This window comes from Eumetopias jubatus, unplaced genomic scaffold (assembly GCF_037043125.1).
Source record: "Eumetopias jubatus isolate StellerSeaLion01/CBP00866 unplaced genomic scaffold, mEumJub1_p1.0 scaffold_10, whole genome shotgun sequence".
NCBI classification, from domain to species: Eukaryota; Metazoa; Chordata; class Mammalia; order Carnivora; family Otariidae; genus Eumetopias; species Eumetopias jubatus.
Window position 1 is genome coordinate 96,670,605 of NW_028274816.1, and position 19,710 is coordinate 96,690,314.

Sequence of the window (19,710 nt, forward strand, 5' to 3'; positions counted from 1 at the left end):
CCACAGACACCTAGGGATGCTGGGCACTGATGAAAGGTCCAAGAATTTCTATTTTCCTTTTCCTCTAGTCTCTACTCAATCAAAAATGCCGTAACTTGACATCAGTTGGCAAGTTATTGACTGCCTACATGTGCAAAACGAATGGAAGAGTCATCTTAGCCTACCAAAAACCACAGACAGAAATAAACCTGGCAGAGAGAAGATGAGGCTAGCACAGGTTCTGGTCCTTTCCAAATCTATGGGCACTAGTCTAAACCTCTAAGAACGTCCTTCCTTGGGAAAGGCAGCCCAGATTACTAATAACTAGGAGATAACTGGGATCTGGCCTCAGTTCTGCAACTGACAGGGTGCCTCCCTTAATCGTTTATTTCTTCCCTCTTATTTCGGAGCAGGTATTTCCGAGAACCCCCGAACAGCTCAGACTCCAGGGCGGCACTGTCTTTCCTCTACCCATCTATTGCCTTTAATATTACTTTATTCGGTTAAAACTATTTTCCCCTCTCGTTTTCTAATCACGTTCTTTATAAAGCACAGCACCGATTCGGAGCAGGGGTGATGGCCTCAATATCTGGGTCTGGGCTTGGGCATCAAGACAAAGCCAATCCGCGTGCTCCTGCCGCGTGTCTTCTCTGCCCGCCGCCATCACGGCTCTGCCTCCCCGACCGCATCCCGTTCCCACGGCAACCGCGGGGCGCCCACGTCTGGGCTCAAGACCCCGGGGCCCAGGCCCCGCCCCCAGGCCAGCGCTCGTGGCCCCCAGCTCGCGTTGCCAAGGAAACGGGAGGACGCCAGGCAGCCACCCCCACCGCCTCCGCCCCTAGAAAGTCGGGCCGCCGCCGCGGAAAGCAGCCTCCGGGGAGGAGGAGGAAGAGGGGCCGGTAGCGGGAGGGGAGACGAGACAGGAGGAGGAAGAGGAGCACGGAGACGGCCCCCGCGCGATTGATGGGCGGCCCCTCCGCCCTGGACCAGCCCGCCTGTCTCGCCCCTCGGCCCCATCAGCCCGCGCAGGTGGGTAAGGACTGACCCGCCAGGTAACGGCTGGCCCCAGCCGCGCGCGCCCCCTGCGGCCCCCAGTCCTTCAAGGAGGTGTGGGGAGGAGAAGGGGGACACCCTCTCCTTTCCACTTCTGCCATTCTGATGGGAAATCGGGCCGAAGCCTGGCGACCTGGCAGGCTTCCCTCTCCCTGGCTGTCCCGGTGTTTTCCTGCCTCAAAGGGACAGGTGTGGGGGACCCGGTGATCACTCGTTTGCACACTGGCAGCGCCCCCGCAGCTGCACAACTTCCCCGCAGTCTTCTCGGGTCTGCAAGTCCAGAGTAGGTCTACACGAACCGGACGGCCCCTCGGGCTTCCGAGAGGGAAATTGTTGATACCGTCATCCTTGGGAGCTTCGAATTGCTTGTCAAGACTGTGACATCAACCCCACCCCCCAAAGTTTCCCAAGTTACACATGGAGTCTCTCTCTTCTAGGCTTGAAAGTCAGTGTGTGACCGCCCATCTCTGTCACAGTTTCACAATAAAATGAGGAGTCGCCGCCAAAGAGCTTTTCTTAGCAGCCCCTTACACCACCCACCCCTTGATTTCTTAAACCAAATTGGCTGGGAGAGTCCGATTATCTCCCCCCCCAATCCATGTCAATTCCTCCTCTCTGCCTTCCGTCACAGCATTCTCTCAGTAGTGGGGTGATAGAAAAACTGGCCCCAAATCACTCCTTTGTTGCTTGCATTCATTTTTATAAGATTTTAAAACTCTTAAGATTTTTTTAAGCTAAGACTTAAAGAAATCCTGTAATCTTTGTCATTACAAATTAATTGTGTAAAAAGAGAAATAAATTCTGAGGTCCTTCTTCCAAGTACCCAGTTGTGAAAAGGGGGGGGGGGATTTATAAACCTGATTGTCAGGTATTAATATAGCCATTTAGATTTTGGTCTAAAGGAACCTGAAGCCTAAAGAGGGGCTTAAATTTACATTTTTGTTTATTGCTGAGCCAATAAAATATTCACTTTAGTACTTCCAATATGAGAACATATTAGAAACTTTTAACAAGAAAACAGTGAAATAGCTTGATGTTATTAAAAAGGGCTCCCTTCAATTCTTTTGACAAATGTGGTCATAGAGCAGAAGGACAGTATATATGATATTTTAGAGAACTAAAAGAAATCTATTCTGCAATCAGATTCTGTTCTCCTTAGTCAGGGAAACTTGGTTTGAATTCATTGCAAAGTTACACTAGAGAGGAATACATATGTCACAAAGTTCTTAGAATATTCCTCATTGAAATTTCACAGATATGTAGAATTTTGAGGCCAAGAAGACTCACTCACTCTCGCTTTCAGCAAAGCAGGGCTCCCTTCTCCCTTGCCCACATTCCTCCTACTCCCTTCTCTCCTTCTCCCTCTCCTGATTTAAAATGGCTTCTTATGTTGATTTGTAAAGCACATTATTTGGCCCAATATATTGTCACCAGAGACTTAAAAGAGAAGCGTGCATGACCATGAGTGGATTTTAAATTGCGAAGCAGTTCAAAGGTGAGAAACGGAAGAGAATACAGCATGCTATTTTAGAAACAAGCGCCTTGCCCACATTTTATTACCACCACCTCCCCCACCTGTCTGTATTTGCGGAGGATAAGTTTTTGGGCTTCAAATGGCCATCTGGTTGAGTAAGCCCACTAAACTGAGATCTGCAAATTAAGCATTATCTCATGTGAATTTATTTCCAAACAGTTATTTCTGTTTCTTGTTCGTCCTGGTCAGTTTTCAAACCTGCAGTACAGTATGAGGTTCAAGTGGTACTTCAGAAAGCTGGAGAGTTTTTACCTAAATCGTGGTGACCGCCTAATAATCTCTTTTCCCGGTGCCTAAAGTATTTGTTTACTCTCACAGAGTATTGATGTGTTTAAATAAATAACATGTGGGACCATGATGCTTCTAAATATGCAGTTTATAGTAAAGTACAGTAATAGTTTATGGGAGGGTAAAGAGAATTTTGTAGGTAATTTGAAAGTCCTTTATTTGGTAGATGATTGTGAAGTCAGAGGTAACCTAGCAAGTAGTTCAAATAGTGTTATTTCCTACCTAGTTAGACACAGTTTTTTCATGCCTCTTGACTTAGAAGCCTCTTTAAAATAACACAGCATTAAAGCCAGGATATATTAGCTCGTTTTTCTATGTTAATTTTGTAACCAAAATGTATCATTCAAGTGGACTCTGGGATGTGCCCCTTTAGTGACCATTAACACATTTTTGTTATGAAAACTTATGTTCTCTGCCTGATTCATATTCAGACAGGCTTCTCTTTCCAACAGTAGCAACAGAGGTTCATCTTTCTGCCTGCTTTAACACCATTGTTTTCCTAAAAGAGTGGGAACATAACTTCATTCTGTGCAGGTACAAATTCATATGAAAAGTTAAAAATGATCTTATTTATGTATTTATTTATTTAAGAGTGATAGAGAAGAGAGGAGGAGCTGAGGGGGAGAGAGAGAATCTCAAGCAGGCTCCATGCCCAGCACAGAGCCCAAAGCGGGACTTGATCTCAAGACCCTGAGATCATGACCTGAGCCGAAATCAAGAGTCAGATGCTTAACCAACTGAGTCGCCCAGGGGCCCCAAAAATGATCTTTTAAAGTGTAGTGCTATAAATGACTATTAAAAATCCTCAGAGGCAAAATTTAGGTTTTGCATGTAGTCTGTGGAACTATCTGTTGGTTGTAGCTTTAGACTTGGACTCTCAAAGACCAACTTTCTATACTTCAGAGACAGCAACTCCAGAGGAAGCAGCACAAGTTACTAGATGATACTGCTCAGGGCGAGATTTCACAATGACCAGTCGAGACACTGAGTCACCATGAATCAGGGACAACCTGGTTTTGCCAATATCTATACAACTGAAAAAAATGAAGAGAGGAAGGAAAGCTTCAGAATGCAAACACCCAAGGGTAGGGATGTTGTCTATCTTATCCTGCTGTTTCTCCAGTGTCTAGAGCAGCACCTGTCACATGGTAGTCACTAAAAAATGTGTATCAGAAAGAAGAACAAAGCTGGAGGCATCATGATTCCTGATTTCAAACAATATTACAAAGCTATAGTAATAAAATTATATGATATTGGTGTAAAAGCAGACACAATGATCAATGGAACAGAATAGAATGCCTTGGAAAACTCATGCATATATAGTCAATTAATTTATGACAAAGGAGCCAAGAATTTACAATGGGGATGGGACAGTCTCTTCAATAAATGGCGCGGGGAAAACTGGAAGGCACATGGAAAAGAATGAAACTGGGTGATATTACACTATATACAAAAATTAACTCAAAATGGATTAAAGACTTGAACATAAGACCTGAAACCATAATACTCCATAGGTGGTAAGTGCCTTGACCTCGATTTGGCAATGCTTTTTTGGATTTGATATCAAAGGCAAAAAGAGCAGGGTGCCTGGTTGGCTCAGTTGGAAGAGCAGGCGACTCGATCTCAGGGTCATGAATTTGAGTCCCATGTTGGGTATAGAGATTACTTAAATAAATTTTTTAAAAAAAGGCAACAAAAGCAAAAACCAACAAGTGGAACTACACCAAACCAAAAAGCTTCTGCACAGCAGAGGAAACCATCATCAAAATGAAAAGTCAATCTACTGAATGAGAGAAAATATTTGCAAATCATATATCCAATAAAAGGTTAATACCCAAAAACGCAAACAACTCAATAGCAAGAAAACCCAAAAACCCAATTTAAAAATGAGTAGATTTGAATAGATTTTTTTTCCAAAAGAGACATACATGTGGCCAACAGGTATGTGAAAATGTGCTCAACTCACTCATCACGAGGAAATGCATATCACCCTTACTGACAATGAGATATCACTTTACCCTTGTTAGAATGCCTACTATCTAAAAGATAAGAAGTGTTGATCAGGATGTGGAGAAAAGGGAATCCCTGTGCACTGTTGGTGGGAATGTAAATTGGTGCAGCCACTAAGGAAAACAATTTGGAGGTTCCTCAAAAAATTAAAAATAGAACTACCATATGATCCAGCAATTCCACTTCTGGGTGTTTATCCAAAACACTAACGCATTGCAGCATTATTTACAATAACTAAGATATGGAGGCAAACTCTGTGTCTATTGATGGACGAATAGATAAAATGTGAGATATATATATGTCAGGGAAAGAAATACTGTATGATCTCATTCATATGTGGATCTAAAAAACAAAACAAAACTCATAGATACAGAAAACATTCAAAGAACAAACTGGCAGTTGCCAGAGGCAGGGCTTGGGGGGGAGGGGGACAACATTGGTGAAGGGAGTCAAAAAGCACCAATTTCCAGTTATAAAATAGTAAGTACTGAGGATGTAACATACAGCATGGCGACTATAGTTAATAATGCTGCATATTTGAGGGGCGCCAGGCTGGCTCAGTCAGAAGAGCGTGTGACTCTTGATCTCGGGGTCTTGAGTTTGAGCCCCACTTTGGGTATAGAGATAATAAATAAAACAGACTTAAAAAATACTGTATATTTGAAAGTTGCTAAGCGAATAGATCTCTAAAAGTTCTCATCACGAGAGGAAAAAAATTATAACTATGTGGGTGATGGATGTTAACTAGACTTATTGCAATCATTTTGCAATATACACAGATATCTATTCATTCTGTGGTATGCATGAAACGAATGTCATGTTCTACGTCAATTAAAAAAAAATACGTGTAGCAATCACTGAAAGGACTTCACTGGCCCCAAAAGCAGGATGTGTGGGACTTCAGGTGACCCTAACCGAGGAGGTCTCGCAGACTCATCATGACCAGCGCCATTTACTAACTGTGTGACTTTAAATATTTTGGTCATAAACTCAGGCCACACCAATCAGAGCCCAAGCTCCTGAAAGCATCGTCTCTACTCCCTTACCTCTCGTTTGCGCAATTCTCGGCAATCTGTCTTCAGTGCACTCACCAAGGTTATAAATAACCTGCTCCTTGAAACGGGCTCTTCGCAGCGGCCATGGAACCGCGCCCACCTGGTTTGCCTCCTGCCTCTCCGGCTGCTCTGCAGCTTCTCTTCCGCTCGGTGTTCTCAAGTTGGAGTGTTCCTCAGCTTTCTGTCCCTGCTTCTCCTCCTCTTCCCAGTACACATACTGCCTTCTTCAGCTGTCACCCAATGCCCGTGGTGCCCAAATCCTTGCTTTTCTCGTCAGCTCCAGAGCCCCGCATCTAGGCGCTGGCCTGACGCCTCCACTACCCGCCCCCCCGACCCCGCTTCAAACTCCACACGGTTTTCTCACAAAGAGAACGTCTCCAGAATCGTCCACCGACCAGCCACCAGTTCCCCGGGGAGCTGCTGCGAGCCCATAACCTGGCTGGCTTCCTCCACCTTCCCTCTCCCGCGCCATCCATATCATCACCCAGCCCTGATGATTTTCTCCCCCAAGTAGCCCCCCAAATCCATCGTGGTGAGAGTGTGGGCCCTGCTGTGAGGTTCTGTGAGTTCAAACCCCAGTTCTTCCATTTACCAGCTCTGCAGTCTTAAGCAAGTTACTTACTCCCCTGGTTGCCCAGTTTCCTTACCAGCAAAATGGAAATAGAGCGCTTGCCTCAAGCACCGACCTGAAGATCGAGTGAGTTACTGTGTGTAAATGTTGACAAGGGTGCCCAGACCTTCAGGAGGCGCAGTAAATAGTAGCTCCAATGTCTGCCTCCTCCACCGCTGCCTCCTCTCCACTGTTGCTACCCAAGTGTGGTCGCTGTCTTATCTGGATTATTGTCATATGTTCCCTGCGGGTCCTTCTACTTTCATTTTTACTCCCCCCCCCTCCTTTCATTCTCTACACTAAAGCTGGAGGGGCCTTTGAAAATGCAAATCTAGAAGCACATGGCTGGATCAGTTGGTAGAGCATGTGTGACTCTTGATCTTGGGGTTGTGAGTTTGAGCCCCATGTTGGGTGTTGAGATTAAAAATAAAATCTTTAAAAAACAAAATAAAATGCAAATCTAACCATTTACTCCCCAGGTTGGAATCTTCCAGTGGCAGTTATATGGCTCTTGCAATCATAACCTTCCAGGCTCCAAGTGAACTGGCCAGCCCCTGTCTCCCCGAGAGCCCTCCGTTGCTGTTCTCCCCTCTCTCTGCTCCAGCTGCACTGGCCCTCTTGGTCCTCAACTGCACCAGCCCCCTGCTGCCCCAAAGCTCCGGCACCTGTTGTCCTTTCTGTCTGAGATGCTCTCTGTCCCACTTCTTGCCTGGCTCACTCCTTAGCAAGCCCGGTGTCATTTCCTAAGGAAAACCTTGCCCCCTAGACCATGTCATGCCCTCCCATAATAACCGTCTCTCAAAGAAGCTCACATTTCCACTCCATAGCCCTTATCACAATTAGGGTTCCTTTGTCAATGCTCAAAAGAGTTGGGATTTGAACCCTGAGAGTCTCACACAGCAGGGCCCACACTCCCACCACGATGGATTCGGGGGCTGCTTCGGAGAAAATCATCAGGGCTGGGTGATGATATGGATGGCGCAGAAGAGGGAATGTTAGGAAGCCGGCCAGGTTACGGGCGCGAGCAGCTCGCTGGGTGGTGGGAACATTCCCCTCAGATAATTCTGAAGGAGGGGTGGGTTCGTGAGAACACCTCATGGAGTGTCAAGTGGCTGGGGTGCAGCGATGTTCAGTGTCAGTCCTCTGCCCACCCGACTGTAAGAAACACCAAGGCAGGGGCACGTTCTTCCTTCCGACTGCTATATCCCAGCACCCAGCATGGCGCCTCAGTTGGAATAGGGACGCGATTGTTGAATAAGTGAACTTAAAGTGACCAGGCGCTCATAACGTTGGTCATTGCTAATTTCGCTAGATTCTGGGTTTTCATTTTTGTCAAGTCATAGAACTGCTTCTGAATCAGGTGTCTGTCAGTCTAACTCCCTATGAATAACCAACCAGGACGGGATCGCTGAAGCCAGCTGATGAATGCGGCTGCATTATTTATGCCCAGAACAGGAGGGCTGTAAGGGCATCCACACCAGTACAGAGAGTCCTTGCTGGCTGAAAGGGGCATCTGTGCCTTTCAAACAATGGAAATTAGATTAATAAGAGAATAAAAGCAATTATACTAAGATAAATCCAAATACAGCACAGCAACAAAGGATTATGTCACAGCACATTTATTTATCTTTTATATGCAGGTTGGGGATTAAGAATCATGTTGCATGAAGCAAGGGACAGGCAGAAGTTCGTGAGTAATGTTCAATATCTGCGGGACATGCAGCATAAGGTGGACTCTGAGTATCAGGTAACTGCAAAAAAACTAGAATCATCTTCCACCTTCCTTATAGTAATTATGTGAGAATTCAGGATACAGTCTGAGTACATGATAAGCAGTAATCACTTTCTAAAATCCAAAACCCATCACTTCCTAGATGTGTGACTATGGAAAGCCACTTGACCTCTCTGTGTTTCCTCATCCTTAAAATGGGGTTAATAACAGTACCTACTTTGGGGTGCCTGGGTGGCTCAGTCAGTTAAGCATCTGACTCCTGATTTCAGCTCAGGTCATGATCTCAGGGTTGTGAGATCGAGCCCTGCGTCGGGCTCTGTGCTAGGCCTGGAGTCTGCCTAGGATTCTCTCTCTCCCTCTCCCTCTGCCCCTCCCACCCTGTCTAAAAAAAAAATAAAATAAATAATAATAGCACCCACTTCATAATATTGTCACGAAAACAAAATAACACTTGAAAAGTACTCAGCACAGAGCTTGGCACACAAACCTTGTCAATGAATGACATGAAGGCTTAAGCTTGATAAGCCAGCTATCTAGAACAAAACCCTTAAAGAGTTAATGGGGTTGACCTACCATTTATAAAATAACATGCCTTTCCACTGTCATCCCACCAGAAGAAAGGTGGTTAACACATTCTCCAATAAGCTAACTATTCGTCACCCTAGTTACAGTGTTTACATGCAAAAACAAAACAGACAGGGAGCCGGAGGAGTCGTGATGTAATTACCCAGAGCTAGCACAGGACAAACTTGCCAGCCTGGGCGTGAGATTCTGGGAGCAGTGAGAAAGTGTCGCCCAGCCTGCTGGCCAGAGGTCAACCCTTGCCAATCAAAGAGGCATGTCCTCAGCTTCAGGTAAGGATTGAAAAGTACTCCTTCCTTAAGGAAAACACAGAACTGTTGCTACCAGATTTTTCTCCTTCTTAGCAATTTCAAATATAACCAAACCTCCTGGGTCACCAAGGAAACCAGACGGATCTCGGTAACCTGATTTCACCTGTATAGCACAGCTTAGCTGTGGGGCTGGAAACAGAGTCAGCAACTTCCTCCCACAACTTGCCAACCCACACACGAGACTGTAAAATTGAGGGAATTTCTGGAAAATGAATAAGAACGTAAATACCTGAACTGGTCACACTGGGAATCCATCTGCTTTTCACCAAGACGCCTCTGCCACCTGACCTTCATTAAGAAATGCTTGTTTGAAATTGTCTCCAGAACAAGCATATAAGAAAATCAATCTTATTATTTGATGATCTCTGCTGGAGAAAATCACACAACTGTGTGGACTAAAGTCACTGGGGCTTTATTTTTCCGGTTTCATTGGACTTTCAACACTGTCCTTATTAATAAGGATACTTTCAACACTATCCTTATAAATAACAATACTTTATCAAGTGCATACAATGTCCTAAACGAAGTCCCTTCTCTCCCAGCATTCTTATTCTGGAATTGAGAAACAAACAATACACAAAACTAAATAAATATGTAAGATAGTTTTGATTACTCATAAATATAAGGAGGCAAACAGAGGTAACCAGCTGGGGGGGTGATGCTTCCTTACACAGTTAGGGAAGGCTCTTTGGGGAAATAACATTTGAGTGTAGAGGTAAAAGATGGGGAAGAGCTGGCCAGAGCATCCTGAGCAGAAGGAGAGCAAGTGCAAAGGCCCTGAGGCAGGAACTAACTTGGAGCCGTGGAAGAAACAAAAGAAGGCCAGAGTGGCTGAAACACATTGATCAAGGGAGAATGTGGCACATGACAAGGTTAAGAGAGGTAAATGGACCAGGCCGTGTCGAATCTCTCAGGACAAAGTTTGGTGTTTGGAGTTTATTCTTAGGGAGAATTATTGGGATGATTTTAAGCGGGGGAGTGGCATGATCTGACTTACAGTGTTTAAAGATCACTCTTGCTGCTTGCTGTATGGCGAAAGGAAGGAAAGGGACTAGAGAAGCAGCAGAAAAACTTGGTAAGGAAACTGTGACAGAAATTTAGGAGAGAAATGATGGTGGCTCAGACCCAGGGGGTAGGAGTGGAGGTGGTGAGAAGTGGCCCAACCCAGGAAACAGGAGAACTGACATCATGCCGGTATATGGAGAGGCGGAGTGAGGGAGAGAAAGGAGTGAAGGTTGACTCACATCGACATGCTTACTCGTCCATCAGCTCCCTCTGTCATCGTCGGTTTTCAACTTTCCTACTTTTCTCAGACCTGCAATCCCCACACTTTCAACAAAGAACTTCTCTTCCTGTTTTATACACACAGGAAACAAAGCAAAGGACCCAAGGCCATCAGGTGGGAAGCCTTGCCACTCCTCCCCTTCCATTCCAGGCTACACACCCATCCAGCCCTCAAGTCCGAAGGGGGAAGCAACACTTTCCCGGCCAGCACCTGGCCGGAGCTCTTGGCCCACACCCTGCTGTGTCCAGCCTCTCTCCATCCAGGGACTTGTCATCTGTATCTTTGACATTTCCTTCCTTCTAATTGGCTCAGCCTACAAACATGCTCAAGTCCCTCCTATACTGAGAACAAAAGAACAAAGCTGCAGGACACGCGGTCCTTCTCTAGCCATAGCCCTGGCACTGTCCCCAACCTGCTACATTTCTATCTCTACTGCCCCCCCAATCCCGTTCATTCCTAACCCACTGCAGCCTGGCTGCCCCCTTCCCTCCCCTGAAGTTATTCTAAGGTCGGTAGCCAAATTCAAGGGACATCTTTTTAGTCTTTGTTTTCTGAAGCTTTATCTACATTTGACACTATTACTCCTTCCTTCTCAAAACATTACTCCTTTGGCTTTCTGACAACACACTCTGCTGATTTTCCTTCTGTTTCTCTCACATTCATCTCCCTGCCCCACAAATGTTAATTCCCCGGTTTCCAACAGCCTAGCTTTCTTCCAACTCACAAGGTCTCTGTGACCCATCTCCTCCCTCCCATGTTTTTAGCCATCACTTGTAGACTAATAACCTGTAATACTGAGTCTCCCCAAAGTGTCACGATCACACGCACGCCTGCATGTGGCACATTTCCATCTGGCTGTCGCAGAGGCACCTCGGCATGTCCACGCCCTGCAATCCTCCTCTGTCTGTAAGTCTTGCCCGACTCCTTCCTCTCCCTCACCACCCGTATCCCACCTGTTACCAAGTCCTGCCACCACTATTTAAAAGCTCTTGAACTGGTGCCTTCCTTTCATCCCACTGCCACCACCCTGGTCCCCACCTCCATGGTTTCTTTCCAAGATCATTACAATGTCCTTATTACCATTCTCCATGCCTCCAACCTTGGCATCCTTCAGACTGCTTTTTTGAAATCTATCTAAAATGTGAACTTGACAGTGCAGTTGGAATGCATGAAACCCTGGAGTTCCTTCCCCCCACGTAGAGGCAGGTCCAAGACTCAAGAACCACAACCAGAGCATCCTAAATCTTCACTGCTTCTCTGACCTCCCCTTCCCCCTTCTTTACTTTCTTGACAAGGGTGGTAGAGACTGCAGTTTGAATTTAGAACTAAATGAAATCTCTGTACTCCCACCACGCCCTTCTTTTAAAACCCACTTTATTGGGGCGCCTGGGTGACTCAGTCGGTTAAGCATCTGCCTTTGGCTCAGGTCATGATCCCAGGGTCCTGGGATCGAGTCCTGCTCAGCAGGAAGTCTGCTTCTCCCTCTGCTTATTGTTCCCCCTGTTTGTGCTCTCTCTCCCTCTCTCTCTGACAAATAAATATTTAAAAAACCCCACTTCATTGAGGTATAATTCACATATCATAAAATTCACCTGTTTTAAGTGTATAATTTAATGACTTGCAGTAAATTTACCAAATCTGTAGCCAAATCATCATCCAGCTTTAGAACATTTCCATCACTTCAATACCAAAGCGCCCTTTTATACCTCTTTCACGTTGCTTATGAAATTGTATTGAAATTGTCTTCTGGGTGACTTCCCCTCAATCTGGACCACAGCTTCTTATGGGCAGGGATGGAGACATACTCTTCTATGTCAAACTGAATGCCCTGCCTTTGATGTGAGGCACCATTACCTAACTTGACCACCAACTCTTTTTATCAGTCTTAGATTCAGCTGACTTATGACTATTTCTCAAGGTCAAGTCCACCCTCATTGAGCATTTTCAAAACCACTCACCACAAAGTCTGCAAAAAATAAATATGGTTGTCTTTAATATGTTCTGAGTATTGTTGAATTAAATATATAGCAACCCACAGAAACGACTTCGAAGGGAACAGTGGTGAGCTATTTGTGTGATTTAGTCTCTCCCTTGACTTGTTCCAGAAAGGATTTAAAGTAGGGGTTTAAGAATCATTCGCATGACCTTAATAACCCCTCAAAAACTTGGTCCATATATGACCTGTGTGTATCTAGATAATTTACTAAGGTAGACTTTGCATCGGGTCGATATCGAATCCCTGGCTCATCAATGAATCAAGGAATCCCAGCTTTCACTCCCAGGGCAGCAACCTGGCTGCACACTAGGGACTCCCCATTTCAGAGTGTACAAATAGTGTAAGACCTAATAACTAGACAGAACTCCTAAATCATATACATTTGCCACAGATTCCTGCCTGTGTTTCACTTGCCTTTAATGAACTGGCTCAAATTGAAGCCCTTACAAACTTCCTGTGTACACTATTCCTGTGACATCCTAAAATACGCTAAGGGTTGGTGCGTACCAAATTAGCAGTGCCTTTACAGGTCTGTGTGCCGGCACCAGGAGAGGTGGCTTAAACCCACCCTGAGTTATTTTGATGCTGCTCCTTTCGGTGGTTGGGTGGGACCCTTTTGAAAAAACAAGAGGAAATAAACATCTATTTGGCATATTACATGCTATTTCAGAATCTGGTAGCTAGTACATAATTACATGCCATCTCAGGATTTGGCTCTGTTTCTTCAAGGGTGTTCATGCTGCATAGATTTGTTCCCCCCTTCCTTCTTTGGGTCAAACGTGTTTATGTAACTTGAGGCAGAATTTAGCCATTAATGTCTACCGAGAGCTGGAGAGAAAGATTACACTTGGCATTTCAGAATGATAGTCCGTAATCTATCAAATGTGTTCAGATGGGTTTCATTTCCTGTCATTTATTTCATCCTGATCTTTCAAGGACTGAGCAAACAACTGAACATGATGCTATGAACTTGTTCAAGGACATGATAGGTGACAGTGCCAGGTGGCAAGGGGCTTGGGGACCGTCCACTCAGGGGGTTGAGGGAGTAGAGAAAATTCAGCTTCCTCTCCCATGGGAGCCTGGGGGGGAAGGTTCTCTGCTCTGCTCACCTCTGAGGTACATGCTTCTGTCCTCTCCACAGACAGAATAGGAAAAGAAACTCATTTGAGGGGAATAGCATGTCAAATTGTTCTTACACCTCTGATTCCTTAACATCTTAAAACTAATGAACTTGAATAATGCCACCAATGATAATTAAACCCCCCAAGTCTGGGTTACGCATGTTAGATCGTAAGAACAGAGAAGTACCAACCGAAGCAGTGGCAAGTCCCACTTCTCAAAATGCTTGGAGGTTGGAGCGACAATAACCTTGGTGGAGGCCACCATGCTCGAGAGGCAGAGATGCCCCGTGGTCACGGGGTTTTTCATACTGGAACCAGGAGGCCGGGAAAGTCTTCCTATGGCTGGTGGCTTCTTAAGGCCTCTGGAGCCTGGATGAGGACTTGAAGGCGGGACTGATAATCAAATAAACTTAAGAAACTGAGCCTCCCACCCCCCATTACCCCCCACCCCCCGGTGGATTCAGAAAGCTGCAACACTGAGGAAAAAGTGCCTTATGAGGTACCCTGACTGACTGAGGGCAGGATCTCCTCAGTTGTCTGGCGGGGGAACTGCAGGCCTAGGAAATAGACCGCTGCCTCCAGGGCACAAAAACAAGGATGAAGCTCAGGCCCGGACAGAAAGATTCTTTCTTCTTCCCTGACCAGGATCCGAGTCATGCGATTTGGCAAAGGCTGGCTTTAGAAATAGAAGTAAACCAAGCAATGGGATCAGAAACAACAATTAAAGCCTAATGATGATAATGATGGTGATGAGGGTGATGAGGGTGATGATGGTGGTGATGAGTGCCTTTCACTGAACACTCGCCAGGAGCCAGTCACTCTGCCCAGCGTCCTGCCAACAGGGCCCCAGGCTCCCCGGCAATCTGGCGGCACCAGGCATCTCCCTCTTTCAGATGAGGGAAGCAAGAATCAATGGAGTTAGTCAGGCTGCCCAAGGTTATGTTGCGAGAAAGTGGCAGAGCTGGGGCTTGTCATGTTTACCCGTATTGAGTTACAGTGAGTCACAGAACCCACGTCATCCGCCACAGGCATATATGCACATTCTGTGTTCTGCCCCCACATTGGGAGCTTGTGCTCTGGAGGCAGCCTGACTGCGTGCCGATAGAGGGATGGGCTGGGAGGGGGGGTTGTGGGGGCAGCGCCAGAGGAGGAGTGAAGGAGGAAGCCCCCCACCCAGCTCAAGGAGGAAATGAGTTACCTGAAGCCTTCCATTTTCAGACCGCCCTCAGCCAGTTCCGTCACATGAACAGAAACTTATTTATAGCAATCTAGCTCCAGACATGTGGAACTGAAAAGGGAATATTTTTAAAGTTCCAGGGGAAGGGGAGCCCCCGGTGATCATGAGTTACACGTCAATTCCTCCTTGCCAGCCTATGGACTTCATACTCTGCCCTGTTGCTCCAGGACCCCCACTGTGGAAACATCAGCATCAAAAATGGCACAAAAAAAAAAAAAAAAAAATCGTTCATTTTCAAATAATAAGAAAACTAGCCCCCGGGGAACGTGGGGCAGTTACGGCTCCTGTCTTGCTATTTCTAGGACTGGAAGTCTGGACTTGCCTCTCTGTCCCTGTGTTCCTTCAACTGGGCAAAGCTATCACTTCAAGAGGACTGATGTTTGATTTACACAGAAAGATTGCTGCTTGGCTGTATCAAGATAAAAATTATGTACCCTGTCACCGGTTTGCTCTCGGACTCCTCTATGAGAGGAGGCATAAAGGAACCAGAGGGGAAAAATTTTTTTTTCGACACTGCAAACCATTCTACTCCGCCTCCCCTTTTGGTAAAGAAATATTTAAGTTGCATGCATTCTTGGAGAGAATTTTCAAAAAACACTCAACCCACAAGAATTCTGTTCATCCCACAAAATCTGCCTTGGTCCTGCGTGCATTTGCTAACACTGTCCTCCACTTTGAGCCTATCAGCATTTGCTGCTTGCGCCTGCAATCCCAGTTGGGTAGGATAACACAGACATCTGCCGCTCCAGGAAACAACACTCCGAGCCAGGGCTCCTCCCAAACGGGCTCCAATCTGAAGTCATTGGAAAAGGAATGAAAAAGGAGAGGCCCATCTTTACTTGAACGTCATTAAACTCTCTGGCTAACTCTCTTCAGGTTTACTTTGGTTTATTTTCATACTCGATGTTTAACTTATTTATCATAGTTACTGTCCACTACTTTTGGGGGTTTTTTTGCTCAAATTATTTATTAAAACAGACACTGCAGGGCACCTGGGTGGCTCAGTTGGTTGAGCGTCTGACTCTTGATTTCGGCACAGGTCATGACCTCAGGGTCTTGGGATCGAGCCCCAGGTCGGACTCCACGCTCAGTGGGGAGTCTGCTTGGGATTCTCTCTCCCTCTGCCCCTCCACCCCCACCTCAAATAATTAAAAAAAAAAAAAAACACTGCCCACGATTTATTAAAATGGCTTGCTATCTATATAGCATAGTTTTTGAAAGTAAGATTAACAGTGAAACAGGAAAAAAGGGGGGGCAACAATTTTGGATTGCTCTCCCTTTCCAAATAAGGCAGGGTGGAACCATACTTTTCGACAGGATTCCACTTGCTGCAGGTACCACCTGGCCGCTGTGCATAAGCCCTGAGGCCAGGGCTTCACCAGCAATATGGTTGAAAGCACAGTGTAACCAGCTCGCTGTTCCCAATTCCAAGTGGTAAATGTTTTGTTAATATCAGGTCATTTCTATTTTTAACCATGTAGCATAATATTAGGCTTTCCCAGAGGTGTGAAATTCTGGCAAGTCCTTCCACATCAAGGAAGGAGATGCATTTTCTAACAAAGGGGAAAAATGCAGAAGGAATCTTTCCTTTCTCAACGCAGCCAGGAAGGGGAGATGTCAGGCCCTGTTTAGAAACAGTATTGTTGGTCTTTACATTGCATTTCTTTACCATGACAGTGGATAATTTGGCTCTAGCAGCGCAAAGGTGAATTCGGGCACTGAATCTATAGAAATGCTCCAAGAAGTTTTACTATTTTAAACTATTTAAAATATCAGTTGAAACCCCCATAGCACATGATGTCCTTGGGGTTTTTTTCTGTTCTGATCCTGGAGAAGAAATATATTGGTACTAGATTTTCTCTTAATTTTCTTTGTTTTTTAAACAACGGAAAATTTTTTTTTGTTGGTTATTTTTATTTATTTTTTATTGTTTTGCATTTGGGGACTGATATTTCCCTCTGAAACAACAATGCAATTCAGCGAACATTAAACGCTAGATGCTGGGGGATTCAAAAGATAAGAGGTGGTCCTTACCCTGAGGGTTCTCACTGATCAGCAGGAGATACAGGCTCAAAACAACTAAATTGTACAACAGTTTTAAAAAATTGCATAATTCAAGCTGCATCTGTATAAAGGACCAATTAATTTGGCCTGGGGAAGAGAAGCAAGGCAAGGAAAGAGATGCCACGTGAGCTGGATCTGAATAGATCTGCAGGATTTGCCAGCCTATGAACATCCCATGAAAGGCATTCCGAGGGGAAGGCAGCGCACGTGCTAAAGCTCTCACGTAGGAAAAGTCTTCCCCTGGAACCAGGTGTGATCCAAGAGGCCGGAGTAGAGTGGTGATAGAATCAAGGCAGAAGGGGAAGCTACTACTGTGCATCAGGTACTTCCTGCACTAAGCAGGCAATTGTTGGGGAAATACTTGTCGAAACACCTCTTGGTATGTTGATTTTAACTTATTAAAGCAGTGGCTACTATTTTTGACCTGGCATTTTGGGCAAAGGGAAGAGAGAACGATGCCTGGCTGAGTGTCCTCACACTTGGTAAAGGTGTTGATGAGCCCTCGGAGATGGACGTTATATATTTCATGCTCCTCATGATAGGAATTAAGCAAAAAGTTATAATCAAAGCTCGTTGCACACCTAAGCTAAGGAAACCATTTTTTATTCTGCAGGCTTGTCTGAGACGACAGGAATACGGAAGAGACCCAAATGAGAAGAAACGAGATCAATTCTGGGGGCCAGAGACAAATTTGGAGAGATCCCGGTTTTCAAGTGGGTCATCTTCCAAACAGGTACTTAGAACTCTGGGAGATATCCTCCTTCTGCTTCTGCTGGTGTGTGGGGGTGTGGGGGTGTGGGGGTGTGTGTGCGCGCGCGCACGCGCGTGTGCTTGTGTGCACACACGCGTCACTTAGGAAAAAGCCAACTCAGAAAGGAGGCGTTAGAAACCCTAAATGTCAGGACAGGGAGATGCAAGGGCAAGAGCTCTCATCCTGGGTACTGTCCAGGCGGCTTCTTTGCTGTGCAACTATATCCCTCTTCACGCCAGTTGGGCCTCGATCTTCTTTCCCGATGGGCCTGATAGAGACTGTCCCCGAGGCACCATCCAAATCAGAAACACTACAGCTCTTTCACTTCAAGAGTTGAGGCTAAGATGAATAAGTCAACCAGAGAAAGACAATCGTCGTCTGGTTTCGCTCATGTATGGAACATAAGGAATAGCACAGAGGACCACAGCGGCAGGGAGAGAAAACAGAAAGGGAAGAAATCAGAGAGGGAGACGGAAATCGGGGAGGGGGGGGGTGGTAACCAGGTGACGGGCATTAAGGAAGGCACGTGATGGGATGAACACTGGGTGTTAAATGCAACTAATGAATCATCGAACGTTACATCAAAAACTCATGGTGTATTATATGTTGGTTAATTGAATTTAAAATTTAAAAAAATGGAAAAAAAAAAAGACTCGAGGCACTGGGCCTTCTAAAGGACAGCATCATCCATCTATACACCTGCATCAGTGTCTACCTGATCTGTCCATATAACCACAGCCTCATGATACAGATATGAAGATATGTCACATATGTGTATGGGCTTATAGTCTAACCCACTGCATTGCTTAATCCTGTTTTTAAATAGAGTAAAATGTAGTAATAACTGCATCCTGTAATAACTAGAAATTGGTCAAATGTTTTTGTCTGGATGATAATAAAAGAGAGTAAGATCAATATGATAGTGATATGATGATGATAATAGTTGTAGTTACCATTATCTGAGTGCTTACAATGTTCCAGCACTGTGCTAAGCGTTTTATACATATTAGCTTATTTAATTCTCATAAATCTCTATGTATTTATCTCATTTTACAGAGGAGAAACCGAGCCTTAGAAAAGATAAGAAACTTGACCCAAGCCTTCATGCCAGTGTGTGGTGGAGTCAGGGTTCCTTTCCGAGCAGTCTAACCCAGGGAGGGTGCTCTGAACCACTGAACTATATGATCATATTTCATGTTTAAGATCTTATCTGAGTACGAATTTTACTTATCCTGTGTAAGCACTAAATACCACAAGCTGCATTCAACACCGTTTGTTAGCATGGTGAATTGATTTAAGATGAGTAATATGCCTTTTATGAATTCTTATTTAATATTTTATGCCTGCAATATACTCCAGAGGATGGACTCTCTCTTTCTGTCAGTGGCGCGGATCCCCAAGATAGATCCTGGATACCTGATATCAATCAAGTTCTCGTTGGGATTTCTCCTTTAATCTGGGATGCTCACACTGTGGTTATTTAATGTTCAAAGGATACTTTAAAAACATCAATGATTGATGTTTATGGATGTAGATGTATCCCTGGGTGAGATCTATACTCCCTATTAAGGAACATGAAATCACACTATAAAATATTCCACCTAGAGTCTGAAGGGGAAAGAGACTCTCTTACAATACTGGCACCATCGAGAAGAACACATCGCCTGGGTCTTTTCCTGTTAGTCAAAGATGAAATAGAATGCCTGCTGCTGATTAAACTTAGGGAGTGAGATTAATCCAAAAAATTAAATCTAGTTTCGCTACAACAACACATTTTTAGCATTAAGAAAAATTCTCATTTTTTTTTCTTTTTGCATGCAGGAACAAAACTCAAGGACAGATAAAAAATGTAATGTAAGTCAAACAGTAGCACGTAGCAATCTTCCTAGACTGGTAAACAAACGGGCAGCTGGGTTCTTGTACTTTCACGCAAAGACTCACGTGCATAACCATGGCCATTTCATATGGCAATACTAGCACATTCAGGATATTCTAGGACTTGAAGTTTCATGCTCCTCTCCACAAACTTTGGGGGACAGGCTGTTGACAGATTTCTGTAGTTTTCTTCTTTATGCTATAAAAATTATTCATTCTTTAAATCA

General features: G+C 44.9%; 1 protein-coding gene across 1 annotated transcript in view; it reads left to right on the top strand.

Moving 5' to 3' along the window:
- Nucleotides 1–942: 942 nt before the first annotated feature.
- Nucleotides 943–19,710, top strand: part of MARCHF10 (membrane associated ring-CH-type finger 10) — a 79,579-nt gene continuing 60,811 nt past the window's right edge. Inside the window, exons 1-3 of the mRNA XM_088027265.1 lie at nucleotides 943–1,012; nucleotides 8,170–8,276; nucleotides 17,471–17,590. Of these exons, the coding sequence (XP_087883391.1) occupies nucleotides 943–1,012; nucleotides 8,170–8,276; nucleotides 17,471–17,590 (297 nt within the window). The remainder of the gene's footprint in view (nucleotides 1,013–8,169; nucleotides 8,277–17,470; nucleotides 17,591–19,710) is intronic.